The sequence below is a fragment of the Rana temporaria genome, chromosome 2, assembly GCF_905171775.1.
Source record: "Rana temporaria chromosome 2, aRanTem1.1, whole genome shotgun sequence".
Classification (NCBI taxonomy): domain Eukaryota; kingdom Metazoa; phylum Chordata; class Amphibia; order Anura; family Ranidae; genus Rana; species Rana temporaria.
In genome coordinates this window covers 56,703,134-56,722,145 of record NC_053490.1, presented here as the reverse complement: position 1 = coordinate 56,722,145, position 19,012 = coordinate 56,703,134, and the positions used below count along the sequence as shown (strand labels likewise).

The 19,012-nt window shown below is 43.6% G+C and overlaps 1 protein-coding gene across 1 annotated transcript in view; it reads left to right on the top strand.

The window, feature by feature from the left end:
* LOC120929035 (stromelysin-1-like) overlaps nucleotides 1–18,755 on the top strand; it is a 33,553-nt gene extending 14,798 nt beyond the window's left edge. The window contains exons 5-10 of the mRNA XM_040340221.1: nucleotides 1,860–2,021; nucleotides 5,962–6,076; nucleotides 6,347–6,483; nucleotides 9,541–9,700; nucleotides 14,928–15,031; nucleotides 18,510–18,755. Of these exons, the coding sequence (XP_040196155.1) occupies nucleotides 1,860–2,021; nucleotides 5,962–6,076; nucleotides 6,347–6,483; nucleotides 9,541–9,700; nucleotides 14,928–15,031; nucleotides 18,510–18,634 (803 nt within the window). The 3' untranslated portion in view covers nucleotides 18,635–18,755. The remainder of the gene's footprint in view (nucleotides 1–1,859; nucleotides 2,022–5,961; nucleotides 6,077–6,346; nucleotides 6,484–9,540; nucleotides 9,701–14,927; nucleotides 15,032–18,509) is intronic.
* The last annotated feature ends 257 nt before the right edge of the window (nucleotides 18,756–19,012 follow it).

Here is a 19,012-nt window from a genome sequence, read left to right as displayed (position 1 = left end):
TTACTCTTCGCAACTACACTCTTCCTTGACTTGCCAAGTTTACCCTTTAGTAGTGGTGGTCCTTCATACCCCTTTTGTGCTGTGCAAACCCTGGTTCTTCAGATACGCCAGAACCAACATGCACACCTGTTGAATAACTTAAGACCAGGATTGGAACAGTTAATGTAACTTTACTGAAAATACTTCAACATTACAATCCAATATGAATAAATCCCATCCCTAGTCCTAACTACAGTTGTGTAGCTGCCATGAGGTGACGGTCCATGCTGGTAGTCTCCATGGCTTGGATACCCCAATGCCTTCAGCAGACTGCAAGGTGCATCAGTCCCAGTACCACGAGCTGAGAGGACCAGTAACTAGAACAGGGTGCGCTGGACATCAGCCATTCTCCTTTTTTATAGCACAGGTGGGCTGGCTGGGACCAAAAAGCCCAGGAACTGAGCACACATGCTTAGCCCTTCCCCCCAGCCTGGGCCAACTGCTAACTTACCAATACAACACGCTTACAAGCTTATATTGGATTGTCAAATAAAATTTTGTTTGAAATGTTTTACATTGCTGATGTTATAAAGTGAAAGTTTGTGCTGTGACTATAGAACTTAACCACTTAAGCCCCGGACCATTATGCAGCTAAAGGACCTGGCCCCTTTTTGTCATTCGGCACTGCAACGCTTTAACTGACAATTGCGCGGTCGAGTGAAGTGGCTCCAAAACAAAATTGGCGTCCTTTTTTTCCCACAAATAGAGCTTTCTTTGGTGGTATTTGATCACCTCTGCGGTTTTTATTTTTTGCGCTATAAACAAAAATAGAGCGACAATTTTGAAAAAATATCAATATTTTTAACTTTTTGCTATAATAAATATTCCCAAAAAAGATATACATTTGTTTTCGCTCAGTTTAGTCCGATACGTATTCTTCTACATATTTTTGGTAAAAAAAATTGCAATAATATTTATTGATTGGTTTGCGCAAAATTTATAGCGTCTACCAGATAGGGGATAGTTTTATTGCATTTTTATTAATATTTTTATTTTTTACTAGTAATGGCGGCGATCAGTGATTTTTATTGTGACTGCGACATTATGGCGGACACATCGGACACTTTTGACACTATTTTTGGACCATTGTCTTTTTTACAGCAAACAGTGCTATAAAAATGCACTGGTTACTGTAGAAATGACACTGGCAGTGAAGGGGTTAACCAGAAGGGGGCGCTGTAAAGGTTAAGTGTGCCCTAAGGGAGTGATTCTTACTGTGGGGGGGCGTGGCTGTGCATGTGACGTCACTGATCGTCGTTTCCTATGACAGGGAACAGACGATCAGTGACAGGCTCACTAGGAAGCACTTACCTCTCCCCATTCTTCCTCTCTGTGACCCGACTGGGTTACACCGGCGGCGATCGGGTCTGCTGTTCCCGCGGGGACGATCACGGAGAAGAGGACTGGGTCGCGAGCGCCGCCGGCGGCCCAGCCGTGCCATTTTGTCGACGTATATCGTCGTGCGGCGGTCCTCAAGCGGTTAAAGTATATATCGGGCACAAAATCCCACACACAGTACATCTGAGCAATACATGTGCATCAACCCATGTTTTATCCCTTTAATGAACCTGTAAGTACAGAAAAATATTTGTTGATCTGCCAAAAAATGCACTCAGCTTCTACGCCCTATTGTTGGGTTTTTGTGGGCTCACTGGTGTCAGACCTGCCCAGTTACTTTTGCTCAACTTCTCAACCACTCCTACACAGAAATAAAACCAGGATAACAATCACTATGTAACCCGTGTTCTCAATGTCTATCTAAATGGGGAGTATTCATGTGTCTTTTACTTTCTCTTTAACAGTTTATGGTTTCTTAATAGGTTATGACTTGTTCAGTATGGCTGTTCACCTGCTTGGCCATTCCCTTGGTTTATTACACTCAAATAATTCCAAAGCCTTGATGTTTCCAACATACCAGTTCATCAGCTCCCAAACATTCCACCTCCCTAAAGAAGATCTGGAGAAAATTCAGCGAATTTACGGTAGGAATGGGAAACAATTGCCTTCTCTGTTAAGCTAGCCACATATGTAACAATCTGATTTTACAGTGTGGTACATTTTTTTATAATTGATTTTATAATTGATCTGAGCTGATTGTAAAGCTGACCATGCACCAAACCATCACTTCTACCAATCACATTTTGAGCCAGATTCTGGTACATTTACGGCGGCGTAACGTATCGCATTTACGTTACACCGCCGCAAGTTTTACGGGCAAGTGCTTGATTCACAAAGCACTTGCCTGTAAAGTTGCGGCGGCGTAGCGTAAATCCCTCCGGCGCAAGCCCGCCTAATTCAAATGATCGAGTAGGGGGCGTGGATCATTTAAATTAGGCCCGTTCCCGCGCACGAACGTACTGCGCATGCTCCGTTTTGAAATTTCCCGCCGTGCTTTGCGCGAAATGACGTCGCACTGAACGTAGACGTCCTTTCCTATTCACGGACGACTTACGCAAAAAAAATATATTTTAATTCGACGCGGGAACGAAGGCCATACTTTAACATGGCACGTCTATCTATATGCCACAAAATAGCAGCTTTAACTATACGCCGGGAAAAGCCGACTAGCAACGACGTAAGAGAATGCGACGGCCGCGCGTACCTTCGTGAATCGCCGGAAAAAGCTAATTAGCATACCCGACGCGGAAAACGACGCAAACTCCACCAAGCGGGCACCGAAGTATTACACCTACGATCCGAAGGCGTACGAAGCCGTACGCCTGTCGGATCGAAGCCAAAAACCGTTGTATCTTGGTTTGAGGATTCAAACTAAAGATACGACGCGGCAAATTTGAAAGTACGCCGGCGTATCTGTAGATCCGCCGGCGTACTTGTACTGTGAATCTGGCCCTTTAAGTTTAGGACATTTACATTTTTCTGTCGTTCAAGAAGAGCGTGTGCCTGGGTGGTAACATATAGTTAGTTACATAGTTAGTTTGGTTGAAAAAAGACAAGAGTCCATCCAGTTCAACCAACATACCTGTAGAAAAACACACACACACACACACACACAAAGAGAACTTCCATATACACGATCCCATACCCACAGTTGATCCAGAGGAAAGCATAAAAAACCCTATAAAGAATGATCCAATTTGCTCCAGCGAGAAAAAAAAATCCCAGCAGGCAATCGGATATTCCCTGGCCCAACTTTACCTATAAATGTTAGTATCCAGTTATAGGGCCAGATTCACGTAGCGCAGCGGATCTATAGATCCGCTCGTTCTACGTGAATTAAGATCCGCTCCCGCAAGTTTAGGAGGCAAGTGGCTAATTCACAAACCACTTACCTCCAAACTTGCGACGGCGGATCCTAAATCCCCCAGCGGAATTCAAATTCCGCGGCTAGGGGAGTGTCATATTTAAATCAGGCGCGCTCCCGCGCCGATTTAAATACGCATGCGTCGTCCGGGGAATTTCCCGGCGTGCATTGCTCCCACTGACGTCAATAGGACGTCAGTGGTTGCGACGGGAGCTAGACTTGCGACGCGCGTGTTCGTGAATCGGCGTACGCAAACGACGTAGGAAATTTCAAACTCGACGCGGGAACGACGGCTATACTTAACAATACTTACCCCTGCTTTTAGCAGGGGTAAGTATACGACGGGTACCGCGCTACGGAAACGACGTAAGAACACTGCGTCGGGTCCGCGTACGGTCGTGAATTTCGCGTATCTCGCTGATTTACATATTATTCAGTGTAAATCAGCGGGAACGCCCCCGGCGCCATTTTTAATTCAAAAAAAAGATCCGACAGTGTAACACAGTGTGACACTGTCGGATCTCAGCCCTATCTATGCGTAACTGGTTCTATGAATCAGGCGCATAGATAGGACCTGAAAAAAGCTGAGATACGATGGTGTATCTGAGATACACCGTCGTATCTGCTTCGTGAATCTGGCCCATATTCTGTACATTTAGGAAAGAATCCAGGCCTTTTTTTAAAAACAATCTACTGAGCTGGCCAGAAACAGCTCTTGAGGCAGTCTATTCCACATTTCCACAGCTCTTACTGTAAAGAGCCGTAGTCCGCGGCCCCAGAAGGAAGAGGGGCGAAGATAGATGTGGCCACAAGCAGGGACAGCACGGGCTTCGTTTTGCAGGTAAGTGACACATAATGGACTAGTATGCGATGCATACTAGCCCATAATTCTTTTCTTCTTTGCAAGGGAACAAAGGAAGTAAAACCCAACAGGGTTTACTTCCTCTTTAACCACTTAAGGACCGCCGCACGACGATATACATCGACAAAATGGCATGTGGGTCGCAAATGCACCGCCGGCGGGGCGTTCGCGACCCGGTCCGAAGCTCCGTGACCGCGCCCGTCAGACCCGTGGACCCGATCGCTGCCGGTGTCCCGCGATCGGGTCACAGGAGCTGAAGAATGGGGAGAGGTGAGTGTAAACAAACCTTCCCCGTTGTTCTCTGTGGCTTGTCACTGATCGTCTGTTCCCTGTCATAGGGAACAACGATCAGTGAGTGACGTCACACGTCCAGCCACACCCCCCTACAGCAGGGGCGGACTGACCATTGAGTCACTCGGGCACTGCCCGAGGGCCCCATGCCACTAGGGGGCCCCATCAGGGTTGCCAGGCTCAGTAAAACCAGGGACAGTATGTAAAAATCTGTGTTTTTTTAGATCTGTCCCTGATATGTCCGAAACTGACATGCTTTTAATGTGAATATCCCAAGATTTTAGCTGCCCTGCCTCTGCACTGCCTCCTGGCGTGGTGGCCATCTGTAAGCCAGAGGGGCCCCATAATCTTCTATTGCCCGGGGGCCCCATGAGTTGTCAGTCCGCCCCTGCCCTACAGTAAGAAACACATAATAGGACACACTTAACCCCTTAGCGCCCTCTAGTGGTTAACCCCTTCACTGCCATTGTCATTTTCACAGTAATCAGTGCATTTTTATAGCAATGTATTGATAGTAAGAAGCTTTGCTAAAAACAATGGTGTTTATTCATGTGTCCTGTGCTAGAAAAATGCAAGACAAAGGGGTTGATTTACTAAATAGACTGTGCACTTTGCAAAGCGCAATTACACTCTGCAAGTGTAGTTGCTCCAGAGCTTAGTAAATTTGTTTTTTTCCACTTTGTAAAGAATACCCAATCACGTGCAAGGAAAATGTAAAAAGACAGCTTCTTTGCTTGCATGGTAGAATTCAGAAGAACTTTTCCTAATTTACAAAGCCCTGGAGCAACTGCTCTCGCAGAGTGCAACTGCAAATCAACCCCAAAGTATCTGGTGGAGATGAGGCTTCAGGTGTGTGTGGTTAAGCACAATAACACTCAAGCGATGTACTCACTAAGGCCCCTTTCACATTACAGCGGGAGCCGCAGTGGCGGTATAACGCTGCTAAAAATAGCGGCATTATACCGCCGGGATTGCCGCGGGAATCGGCTGTTAGTGGCGCAGTATTAACCCCCGCTAGCTGCCGATAAAGGGTTAATACCGCCCGCAATGCGCGGTGGTATTGCCATGGTTTCCCATTGTTTTCAATGGGAAGGAGCGGTGAAGGAGCGTTATACATGCCGCTCCTCTCACCGCTCCAAAGATGCTGATGAAAGGAGATTTTTTTGTCTCCCGCCAGCGCATCGCCTCAGTGTGAAAGCCCTCAGGCTTTCACATTGAGTAGGCAGTGAAGGAGTTTTTCAGGCGGTAAAGCAGCGCTATTTTTAGCGATGTACCGCCTGAAAAACTCCTCAATGTGAAAGGGGTCTAAGAACTGGAGAACTTTTCATGATCGTTTGGATCATCGTTGGCTTTGATTCTTTGCTTTAGGTCAGCCTCCTCGTAGTGCTAACCTTTCTCTACTCCATCTAAGAACTCCCATATGCTCATGAGAGTATGGAGAAAACCTTCTTTGAATCGTTGGCATATTTACAGAACACCGTTCCTATTTTTTTTTCCTTTCATCTAGAGACTCAACTGGTGCCAAAATCAATAAAATTAGAAAAGCTTCCTGATTGTCTGTTGAACATCACTTATGATGCTGTGACAACTATGGCTTCGGAAATCATGTTCTTCAAAGATGAGTAAATATCAGTTTTTAGTATTGTCAAATTGTATATGCATCCTGGATGGTTTGAAAGGGTTTTGGAATCCTACATCTAATATTGAGGGTATTTTACCAGCCAAAGGAAATTCTAGGTTACTCTGCTTGGCCTTCTGTTATTCCTACACCTAATGATACAAATTTGTAGTGAAGATAGTGACAAATAATTTGGGGCTTTAAAATGTGTGTTTTGCCAATAAAATTACCTGGTCCAATAATAAAATAATGCAAACAATGTTATCTTTCATAGGCATATGTGGCGTCAAATGAATAAAAGCGAGCATGAAAATGTTACAGTTGGGAGTTTGTTTTCAGGAGTGCCTAGTAACATTCAGGCTGCTTATGAATATTCTAATGAACACTCAGAAATGATTATCTTCTTTAAAGGTTATTCATTTTTAATATTTAATTACTAATATAATGTTTTAAAGTGAATATTTTCTCTTTAAAGTTTATATAAGCCAAAACCACTTAACAGTGATTGGATGTGACTGCATTAGTGTTTTTTTAAAGACTTTTTCATCTTTAGTTTCACCTGCTGATCCTACAAATAACACACATTCTGCCCCATCATGTCTACATTTTTTTTTTCTCCATTGTATCAGTGGGGGAAGCCATAGTTGTCACACAGACTGATCTTCAGATAAGTCTTTATTTCATTCGTACATGACTTTCCTACGCTTTGTAATAGAAACACCATTTTTGTGTCATTGATAGATGATAGGGGGCGCTAGTGTATAAGGGAAATTAAATACCCAAATATAAAGTGTCAGAAGTGTATATTATAGTGAACATAAATACACGCCCCCCTGAAGACGTATTACGAAACGATCGTCGGCGGGGTAGCCTGGTCACGTTTGAAGCTGATTTCTTTACCATCCGTCCCTGTGATCTGGCGAGGTGATAGGCAGACACATGCCGCTACGGGAGTCGAGGCAGCTGTCCCTTATATTGAGCCTGCAGACCCAGTGCCGGGATGGGCACCTTTTAGTGTAAGTGGCCACTTGAGCCATGTATTGTTTTTAAATAGTTTTAAATAAACCGGTTGCACTATGGAGCTGTTTTTCTGTTCTATGTTCCACCTGTGAAACCCCTTGAAGAGGATTGTGTCTATGCTAGCAGTAGAGGACGCATCGTATGTTTGCAGGCATTAATCTGCACAAGTGAATTTGACTCTATTTTTAATTAAAGGAGTCCAATCGCTTTGGTAAGCGCATTATATTTATCAGCACTTGTTGGGTGTCGATCGCATAAGTGGTGGAAGAGATCATTGAAGCACACTGTTTATGAGAAGATTGCATGCCTATTGATTTCCTGAAATACACAGTGGAATTGTTACCCTTTGGAATAGTGGTTTACTCTCACTTTAGGATTTCACGGACATTATTATGTTATTATTGGACTTTTTTTGATTTATGGTTTTCGGAGCACACCATATAACATCAGATTTGGTCTCATGAGATTGGTCTCATATTGTTCACTCAAATCTATGGGCCTGATTCCCAAAAAAGCTGCCTAACTTAACTTTCAGCAGTTAAGTTACACTGACTTAAAATCTCTACCTAAGTGCCTGATCTTCAAAGCACTTACCTAGAAATTTCAGGCCGTGTAACTTAAGTGCCGCCGTCGCAAGGCGGTCCTCCTCTCCGGGGGGCGTATAAAATTTAAATGAGGCGCGCTCCCGCGCCGGCCGTACTGCGCATGCGTGTGATGTAATTTTCCCGACGTGCAGCGCGCGAACGTAATTTACGCCGGGCGGCTTTGTGGATTGCGACGGGACACTAAAGTTGCGACGGGTGAAAAAAAATATACGCGCTGGGAAAACAAATAATTATAAAAAAAAATGACAGCGTCGCTCAGCATGCATTCCTGAGAGGGAGAACTCCATGCCAATTTTCAAAGAAAAAAACGGCATGGGTCCCCCCCCCCCAGGAGCATACCAGGCCCTTAGGTCTGGTATGGGTTGTAAGGAGACCCCCCCTACGCCGAAAATTCGACGTAGGGGTCCCCCTACAATCCATACCAGACCCGTATCCAAAGCACGCTACCCGGCCGGTCAGGAAGGGAGTGGGGACGAGCGAGCGCCCCCCCCCCCTGAGCCGTGCCAGGCCGCATGCCCTCAACATGGGGGGGTTGGGTGCTCTGGGGCAGGGGGGCGCACTGCGGGCCCCCCCACCCCAGAGCACCCTGTCCCCATGTTGATGAGGACAGGACCTCTTCCCGACAACCCTTGCCGTTGGTTGTCGGGGTCTGCGGGCGGGGGGCTTATCGGAATCTGGGAGTCCCCTCAAATAAGGGGGCCCCCAGATACCGGCCCCCCACCCTAAGTGAATGGATATGGGGTACATCGTACCCCTACCCATTCACCTGGAGGCAAAAAGTAAACGTTATTAAACACACAACACAAGGGTTTTTAAAATAATTTATTATTCTGCTCCGGAGGCCCCCCCTGTCTTCTTTATTAGCTCTAATACCAGGGGGGGCTTCTTCTTCCGCTCTCCGGGGGTCTTCTCCGCTCTCCGGGGGGGGCTTCTTCTTCCGCTCTCCGGGGGGGGGCTTCTCCGCTCTCCGGGGGTCTTCTTCTCTCTTCGCCGCTCTCCGCTGTTGACTCGGCGAACCCCGGTTCTTCTGCAGATGTCCGGTGCCTTCTCCTTCAGCGCTGGCTGCCTGCTATCTTTGTGTGTTAGCTCAATTACTAACAGGCAGCCAGCGCGGTCTTCTGTGACGTCAGGTTCTTCTTCTCCCCTCTTCCGATGTTGACTCGTCGCCTCTTGTCGCTGTAATGATGGAAGCGCGCCTTGCATCCCATTTATATAGGCATCACCGTCCCATCATGCTCCGGTAGGTACCCACGTGGTGGGTGCCTACCCACGTGCACCCACCACGTGGGTACCTTTCCTCTTCTTTCTTCCTTTCCCATAGGGAGAGCGAAGGGTCTGTTATGGATTTGAGGGGGGACCTCAGGTAATTAAAAAAAAATGGCGTGGGGTTCCCCTTAAAATTCATGGTATGGATTGGGGGGAGACCCCCACGTCATTTTATTCACATTTTTGTATTGCCGGAAATGTTTTTTTTTACATAAAGTGGGGCTTTTGGTAACGTTACAAGTCTGCATGTGTATTTGTATCATTTGTGAACTGCACTTAACATGATATATCTGATGCTTTAATTAGTGGCCAAATGAAACCTATTTAAGTGAACGGGGGCCAAGCCACAACTGCAAGAGAAATGCTTGGCTTGCAGTTGTGGCACAGTATTTACATAAAAATCCAAGTTTGGCTGTCAAAAAAAGCAATACTGCATCCTCCTGAATGACCGGCAGCTGCTGTTATACCAACACCTAAAAAGCGGTCCAACGTGCGTGCATCATTTTTCAGAAGGACAGTAGAAACTGCCGCAGGTGTGACTGAGGCCTAAATAAACATTTTTTTTTATTTTACCTAGATAATCAGTACTGGAATGTGACCAATAATGAACTTACCAAGGACTCTCCCAGGGATATTTCCGAGCTGGGTTTCTCTGCCTCTGTGCAGAAAATTGATGCTGCTGTCTATGATCACAACAGGCATAAAACATATTTCTTTGTGGAGGAGCAGTACTGGAGGTAAGTCCAGATAAAAAATAAATAATAAATTATTGTATTGAAAAAAGTAACTTCAGTAAGGTGTATGATGAGATATCTTGTGTCCAATATGTTGTTAATTCAAATATTCATTAACTGCAAGCAATAAGAACAGACAATGCAGGATCAATGCCTGTGCACAAACTTTCTATCTATCTATCTCCCAACCGGTACTAAAGGGATGATCACATGTTATAAGACTGTCCATGTCTTTATGGACCCTGCTTTGTGCACTGGTTCCGAATCATTTGGTGGAGGGGGGGTTATGTTGTGGGGTTGTTATTCAGGGGTTGGGCTTGGCCCCTTAAATCCAGTGAAGGGAACTCTTAAGGCGTCAGCATACCAAGACCTTTTGGACAATTTCATGCTCCCAACTTTATGGGAACAGTTTGGGGACGGCCCCTTCCTGTTCCAATATGACTGCACGCCAGTTCACAAAGCAAGGTCCATAAAGACATGGATGAGTGAGTTTGGGGTGGGGTAACTTGACTGGCCTGCACAAAGTCCTGACCTCAATCCGATAGAACACATTTTGGAATGAATTAGAGGAGAGAATGCGAGTCAGGCCTTCTTGCCAACATCAGTGTCTGATCTCAGAAATGCGCTTCTGGAAGAATGGTCAAACAAGACTGGGATGCCATTAAAGTTTATGTGCATGTAACGACAGGCGTCCCAATACTTTTGACAATACAGTGTATGTTCTGAAAACAGAGGCCCCTAGAAGCTGCAATTTTTTTTTCATGTTGCGCAATATTTGTCCAACGATTTATCAAATGCATATGTTCAGGAAAAAATATAATAAAATGCATTTTAGTGCGCACAAACACAAGATTATATTAATTTTTTTGGTAAATTGATACCAAACATGCAAAGTCTTAAAATGATGTGCGGGCATGATATCGTGAAAAATTGTGGTACCCAAAAATCTCCACTGCTTTAAAAGCGTTTACAACAAATCAGTTTAGAGTTGGCCATATGCTATGGCACTAGAATTGTTGCTTTCACTCAAGACGCTAGTGGTGATGCATCACATGTGGTGCAATCAAGGTTTAAATACACGTGCGTACCCTGTATGCACTTGCATTTGTGGGTGTGTGCAGGGCAATGGGGGGTTACATTTATTTATTTGTTTGTTTTGTAACTATTTTATTATATCTATGTACTGTAACATTTTTTTTATTTATTTATGTTTCAAATGTAATTGTATTGCTATTTTAAAGAGTTAAAGCGGTAGTAAACCACACTTAAAAAAAAAAAAAAACCTGCAAGACAATTGCCTAATGTGCTTGTGCTGGTATGTATGGCATACTAGAACATTATGAAATACTTACCCTAGAACGCAGCCTTCCGGCGGTGCACTGTCGCCACTGACAGGGCTTCCATCTTCACCCAGTCTTCGTTCCTGTCTACGTCTATCAGCATGTTCAAGTGAATCACGGATGGCACAGAGCTCTGAATGGGGCCGCACGGGTATGCTGTCCCTTCAGAGTGCATCACCGGCTACATGCAGTGTAAATATCTTCTAAACCATGCAGTTTGGGAGTTATTCACAGTACCTACAGGTAAGCCTTATTATTGGCTTACCTGTAGGTACAAGTAAGAAAACAAAGGGTTTACGTCCACTTTAGCAAATCCCCCTTTGATAGAATTGGGCTGGTTGAATGTAGTCTTTATGGAGACATTGGTTGTCTATTAGACCATAATGTCTCCTTTGCCCCTAAAATCAACAGAACACAGATCTGCTTGGTTCAAATTACAACTCTGAAACCAGAGTGCATAGGAGATTAGAGTATGGATTTTCCTTGGTCTCCTCCTGCTTGGCCTCCTGAAGCTGGTTGATGTGCTCATAGTAAAAGCAGAAGAGCCTGGCATCCACATGAGGGAGAGGGGGGAATCAAACCGTCCACACTGTGAAAATGATCAGGTGGCTATATGGTCACCTGGATCACTTTTACTATACAGCTATGAACCAGCTTCGGAAAACGAGTACAAGCTGATGGTTTGAACATGAATTGCAATATATGCAAACCAAGATTTCCTGTTTTCATGCATACGTTTGCTAGAAATAGGTAAGGTAGTATAGCAGTGTGCAAAGGGTTAGCACAAACTTTTCAGTGAGAACAACCAATAAATGACACTGGCATTAAGGAAACCTTTCCACTGTAATACATAAAAATGGTTTCTTCCGTTTACCTTGTTTTATGTTAGTACTTGAAGCTGTAGTTGCACGTAACTGGCATTGGAAATCATGATGGCTCCAGGTAGAAATTGAAAAGCAACTTTTAAAATCATAAAATGTTGAAATAATTAGTGTAGTAGTGATAAATGCAATATCATTGTTTTTTGTGAAAGACGAGTGTCTGTGCTGAACTGGCATCCATTGCTTATATATTATATTACTGTGAAATCAGGCATTCTATAGAATGCCTAGGCAATGTGTCCCTGATTTCACACATTGCCTGTAACATAGGCCTCGTACACACGACCGGTTTCCTCGGCAGAATCCATCAAGAATCTTGGTGGGAGAGTTTTTTGCCAAGGAAACCGACGTGTGTACGTTTTTCATCGAGGAAACTGTCGAGGAACTCGACAAGCAAAAAAGAGAGCAAGTTCTCTTTTTCCTCGACGGGAGTCTGAATTTCCTCGTCGTGTTCCTCGTCGGACTGTTTTTTTCTTTTAGAGAAACTCGAGCGTGTGTATGCTAAAAAACCCACGCATGCTCAGAATAAAGTATGAGACGGGAGTAAAAGTAGCATTTGTAATGGAGATAGCACATTTTTCACGCTGTAACAGACTGAAAAGTGCAAATCGTCTCCGACCAAACTTTTACTTAACACGCAGTAACATGAGATTAGCAAAAGCAGCCCCAAGGGTTGTGCCAGTGGAATCGAACTTCCCCTGCCATTGTATGTGTTGTACGTCACCGTGTTTGAGAACGAGGAGATTTTGTCTTGACAGTGTGTACGCAAAGCAAGCTTGTCGAGTTCCTCGACAAGCCTACCAAAGAACTCGTTGAGGAAAACGATGTGTCTTTTCCGACGAGTTCCTTGGTCGTGTGTACGAGGCCTTACAGTATATACATAAAAAGCCAAAGAAGGTGAACATATTTATAGTTCCAAGTTAGAAGTCAGGACAGTTGAATGAAAGGGAGGACCCATCAAACAGGCTTAACACATTTCAGAAAGAAGCACATAAAGCTCAATTTTTGACCTAAATATTGTAAATTACACATATAATTTCCACTCTTGACCAGACCCTTTTTTATACTGTGGAGTTTCTTCTGGAAAACTATTGAATTGTTAAAGCAGAAGTTTAGCTAAAATAAAAATGCTGCAGCTTTAGCCATATTGGTTACCTGTAATGAATGGTGAGCCACCTTCACTGCAGGATTGCCTGTTCACCTGTCTCTGAAGTGCTGCAATGATTACCAGCTTCAGACTTTCAGGCAGAACAGCAGTACAGATGATTAGACAGGGACACGCCTCTCCTTCCTGCAGGGATGCCAGCCCTCTTCCTGTCTCTATACTCCCAGTACTGTGATGGTTAACAGTTTAAAGACTTCTGGCAGAACAGCAGTACAGATGGTCTGACAGGGACATGCCCCTCCTTCCTGCAGTGATGCCAGCCCTCTGCCTGTCTCTGTACTCCCAGTAGTGTGATGATTAACAGGTCTTCAGGCAGAACAGCAGTACAGATGGTCTAATAGGGACCTCCTTCCTATTTCTCCATTCATTAATTACACTGCTTGTAACATGATCTGGAAATGGAAGAGAGAATTATGTGACTGACCAGACTCTCCCCCATTCGAAGATCATTTTACAAGCAGTGTAATAAATTAAAGCACTATTCTGATTGGAAGCGCAAGAAGGAGATGTGCCCCCATATGACTATTTGCGTTCTGTCCCCACATGAAGGCGAATGAAGGTATACCTGATAATAGCTGTGTGACTTCCTACCTTCGTATCCAAGCAGTGGGGGAGACCGGACCAGCAGATGCTTGGGTTAGATGGATCCAGACTTAGACATGAGGATGAAATCAATGTGGGTTTGTTCAATCCAGATAAAGCAATAAACGGTGATACAATACTGTTCTGTAGTAGTGGTATCAATGCTGTCTTGTTGGTATCTACCCTGAGGCTAACTGCTGGTCAAAAACTGATGCCTTCTCAAGCCCAAAAAATGTGCAGTGTCCAGTCACACAGCCATGAGGCACTACTGATGGCTGCCCCCGCGTGATAAGGCCAGCCCTGCTTGAGTCCACGCCCCCCAATGGAAAAAACTTTACTAACAAGAACAGAGACGTGCGGCATGCAAATTCTGGCCAGCAGATGGCAGCAGTACAAAAGATGCATGAAAACAACATGGTGAAAGAAAAATAGATAATGCAATGTACAAATAACTATGAGGAGAACAGCACAATCTGTACTTCTGTTCTGTTTAAAGACCCAAAGCGGTTAATCGTTGCAGCATCAGAAGTTTAGAGACAGGAGGAGGATGGGGCATACCTGCGAAGATGTATCCAGGATCCAGCTGCCAGCACAATGTGGGGCATTCTTCTTTACCTGTAAGTGATGTGACTAAAGCTATATGGATTTTTTTTCTTAGTAAACTTCAGCCCCAAAGTGGATGTTAACCCCGATTCATGAAAATTAAGCCGGGCACAGATATCTGCAGTATTTTGTTATCTCTCTTCAAAGACCTAAGTCCTGTAGCTCTCTCCTGACCCCTTCCTCTGTTATCACCCAGATAACTCCTGACAAATTCTTGCACACATCAGATAAAAACAGCCTGAAATTTCTGTCCGGGAGGTTGCTATAAATAGATTAGCAGGGAGCTGGCTCTGTTACAAAACACCTCAGAGTCTCTGCCTATGTGGAGAGGGGGTGTGTGCCTTTCCTCCAAACAGCAATATTAGCTACCTTGGCTGTATGTCCAGACATCACATTCTGTGTTAAACAGGAAGAGAAAATCCCCTTACACAATCTGAACTTTCTAAACAGTATATAAATGTGAAGACAGCAGATATGGATGTAAAATCTATGTAGGGAGATTTGTTTAATCTCAGTGTATCATCTGAGGCTGTTCACTTCACTGGGTGTATGGAGGGTTTACATCCACTTTAATCAGTAAGTACTGAATTATTTTTAGGTCACAAAGTAAAAATAATAGAATTTAATTTAATCTGTTACCACTGCTGCTCTTTACACAGTTATGATGAGAAAACACAAAGACTGGACTCGGACTGCCCTGAGGATATAAGCGAGGGCTTTCCTGGTATTGGAGAAAAAGTTGATGCAGCTTATGCAAGAGATGGTATGTCGTCATTTATCATATACTTATCTTAAAGGAAAAATCTAGGAAACCATGCACAAATCTTTTCACATAACATAGTTTTGTGTCAAAATTGGAAGGAGCAGGGAAGTGATGTACTTGGAGAAAATAAATGCCACAGGCCACAATGTGCTAATCTGCCTGTAGCCTGACTAGTGCCTGCATGCTGATTCATTGATGGGAACTCTGATGGAAGTTGTTTTGTTAACCCAACACTTCATGTTCCTGATATGTGCTTGCTGTATCATATACGTGTATGAGAAAGTATCCTGTTATCGTTGTATTGCTTCCTTTATGTGAAATACTTGGTGTTCCTGCCAGTCTCCCTGCTTTCCTATTATAAACTGACCACACTAGAGAACACAGTGTGGTCAATTCTTTAGCTGTGCTGGGAACTCGGTGTACTCTCCTCCAATGATCAGACTTGTCCTGACACACCCCTGCTGCACAGCCATTCACTGGGAAGCTCAGTTTTCTGCTTCACCTACCCCCAGCTCTTATGCAGCTGAGAACAGAGGAAATGTGATATTTTTTTCCCCTGCTGTAGCAAATTGGATCATGCTTTGCTGGGGGTTTTCGACTTCCTCTAGATCACAGGTGTCAAACACAAGGCCCGCGGGCCGAATCCGGCACTCCATGCCATTTCACGTGGCCCTCGCACCTCCAGCCCTCCTCTGGTCCTACACAAGACCCTTACTTTTTGCTTTCAAGCAATGCATGCAGCTTCTTCCCAGCAGCAGCATAAGGAAAGGGGGGTGCACTGTGATGTAAGGGAGAGTGGGGACTCAACTTCTGATGGTGGGGTGGCTCTTGACATCTAATGTAAGGGGATGCGCTGGACATCTAATCTTACAGATACAACTGGCCCTTTTGAGGGCAATCATAATGCTGATGCGGCCCACAATGAAATTGAGTTTGACACCTCTGCTCTAGATCAACTGTGGGTGAAGAATTGTGTATATGGGATTGTATGATTTATTTTTATTTTGTTGGTTGAACTAGATGGACTTGTATCTTTTTCCAACCTGACTTACTATGTAACTATATGTAACCAAGCACACATATAAAAATATTTGTAATATAAAAATGTATCTCTTTACTAGTTAACAATTAAAATTGTGACATGGTTTAAAAGATTGAGATTGATTAACATATAGCATGTAAACTTTTCATTATAAGCATACATCTTCAGTATCAGTCTGTACCAGCACCTCGTCGTGTTTCAACTCATAACGAGTCTTCATCAGGAGGTAAAAAATATGTTTTGGAATACAAACATGAATAAATACCCACAATATCCAAAGAAGACAAAAAAAATTGAATCAACAGGAAACAGGTTGTAAATCAACTAATTATTTCAGTTATTTACACAGAACCCAATGATGCATAGATAAGATAGAAGAGATGTAAATCCAAGGAAAACCCAAGAAAAGAAAAGTCTGATGCAGTGTAAGGGATGCTGGAACCAGAAAAAAGGGCCTTGAAAAGCAAAAAGGAATAATGATCTAGTGTCAACATATAGAGTATGATTGTGTAATTATAAGATCAAAGTATAAATAAATCATACTGTACAAAATAGGCATTAAAAAAATATAAGTTCTCTTAGTAAGCTCACCTGGAGACAAATAAGGGGAGGTCTTGGATGACCCTATACTTATAGTCATATATGTTGCCACTTAATCATTATTCCTTTTTGCTGGGTCCAGCATACCTTACATTGCATCAGACTTTCCCTTTCTTGGGTTTTCCCCGGATTTACTTCCCTTCTATCGTATCTATGCATCATTGGGTTCTGTGTAAGTAATTGATATGACTGGTTGATTTACAACCTGTTTCCTGAAGATATTGTATTTTTTGTCTTCTGTGGATACTGTGTGTATTTATTCATGTTTGTATTCCAGAAGATATTTTTATCTCCTGATGAAGACTTGTTATGTGTTGAAAAGCATTGAGGTACTAGTACAGGCTGATTCTGAAGAAAGTTTACATACTATATAAAAACCCTTGATGTTAATTGGTTGCAATCTTTTAAACTGTGTCATGATTTTATTTGTTAACTAAAAAAGAGTTCCATTTTTATATTACAAATCTTTTTATATGCAGACTACATAAAAGCTAATGTAGGGAAGTAAAGGGAGGGGCGGAGGAGCTGGACCAGCACAGGCCATAATTAAACACTCCCAGAAAAGGTGAGCACTGTGATGTGCCAGGAGGGTGGGGACAGTGCTTGTAAATTGACTCTACTAGGTAGATTCAGTTATGCCGCGTACACACCATCACTTTATGTGATGAAAAAAAATGACGTTTTTAAAAACGTCACTTTAATTGACTGTGTGTGGGGGAAAACGTCGTTTTATGTCTTGTAAAAAACGACCAAAAAAAATTGAAGCATGCTTCAATTTTATGTGTCGTTTTTCAAAAGTGCACTTTTTACTTCACAGAAATTGACCGTGTGTAGCAAAAAACGTCGTTTTCTAAGACGTTTTTTCATCCACGCATGCCCAGAAGCTAATTATGAAGCAAGCTTCAATGGAAAAACGTGGTGGAACGTAACCTCGCTTTGCAAGATCATTGTGAGAAAACGATGGTGTGTAGGCAACTTCGTCTTTGAAAATTGAAGTTTCAAAAACGTCATTTTTTACTTCACAGAAAGTGTCGTTTTTTTTCATCACATAAAGTGATGGTGTGTACGCGGCATAAGAGTTAGGCCGACTTATCAGTAGATAAGCCGACCTAACTCAGAATCTACGCCGACTTATGTTTAAGCGTATGCTCAAACAGAGATACGCTTAAACATATCTAAGATACGACGGCTTGCGCCGTCCTATCTTAGATTGCAATATTTTGGATGGCCGCTAGGTGGCGCTTCCATTGCGGTCGGCGTAGAATATGTAAATGAGGAGATACGCCGATTCACGAACGTCGTTTGCGTAAGTCGTCCGTGAATCGGGATTTACGTCGTTTAGGTCCACGTCAAAATCAATAGGCCCGTGCGGCGTACTTAGCCGCAATGCACACTGGGAAATGTAGGCGCCCGGCGCATGCGCAGTTTGCGAAAGACGTAAAAAAAGTAAGGTCAAGCCACATTAGCATACAACACGCCCCCCTCAAACACATTTGAATTAGGCGCCCTTACGCCCGCCGATTTAGGCTACGCCGCCGTAACTTAGCAGGTAAGTACATTGTGAATCATGTACTTGCCTGGCTAACTTACGGCGGCGTAGCTTAAATTCCTTAAGCTACGCCGCCGCAGAGTTAAGAAAATGTACCTGAATCTAGCTATACTTGAGTAGTCTAGTTCAAAGGCATATTGCAAGTGAATAAAAAAAATATTTCTGGAAAGGAAAGATGCTGCAAAAAAGCTTGAAAATACTTGCGTTTACCTGCATTTTTTAAGCCAGTGACAGGTTCTCTTTAATGTTATATTTTTATTTATTTATTCGGTTATCTTTGTCTTTAGGGTTGTTGTATTTCATGAATGGTCAGACACAGTATGAGTTTAACGTAACAACACAGAAAGCAGTTATTTCGTCAGAAAACCTTCCCCGGATCACCTGTATGGAGAAGGACACTGGAAGAAGCTGAGCAAGAGAAGAGAAGAGTAAGGGTGGCAGAGGCTGAGACAGGAGGCCTGATTTACAATGATCTTTTTTTCATCTACTGTTTAAAAAAAATGGGTAATCAAAGGATAATGTCACGTAAGGGCTCTTTCACACGGGCGCCTGTCAGTTTTTTAGACGGACATGAATGGGCGCTCCGTGCTCCTCTATGGAGCCACGGATGTCAGTGGTGACATACCCGCTGACATCCGACCCGCTCCGATCCGCCAAAGTGTGATGGAGGAAAACCCTATTTACTATCTGTCTTGCAGATCGAATTGGGTGAAAACAGACTCTATGGTCCCTCGTCATCCGATCCCCCAAAGAGGAGAGTGGCACTCTGACAGGTCGGTCCCTGAACAGT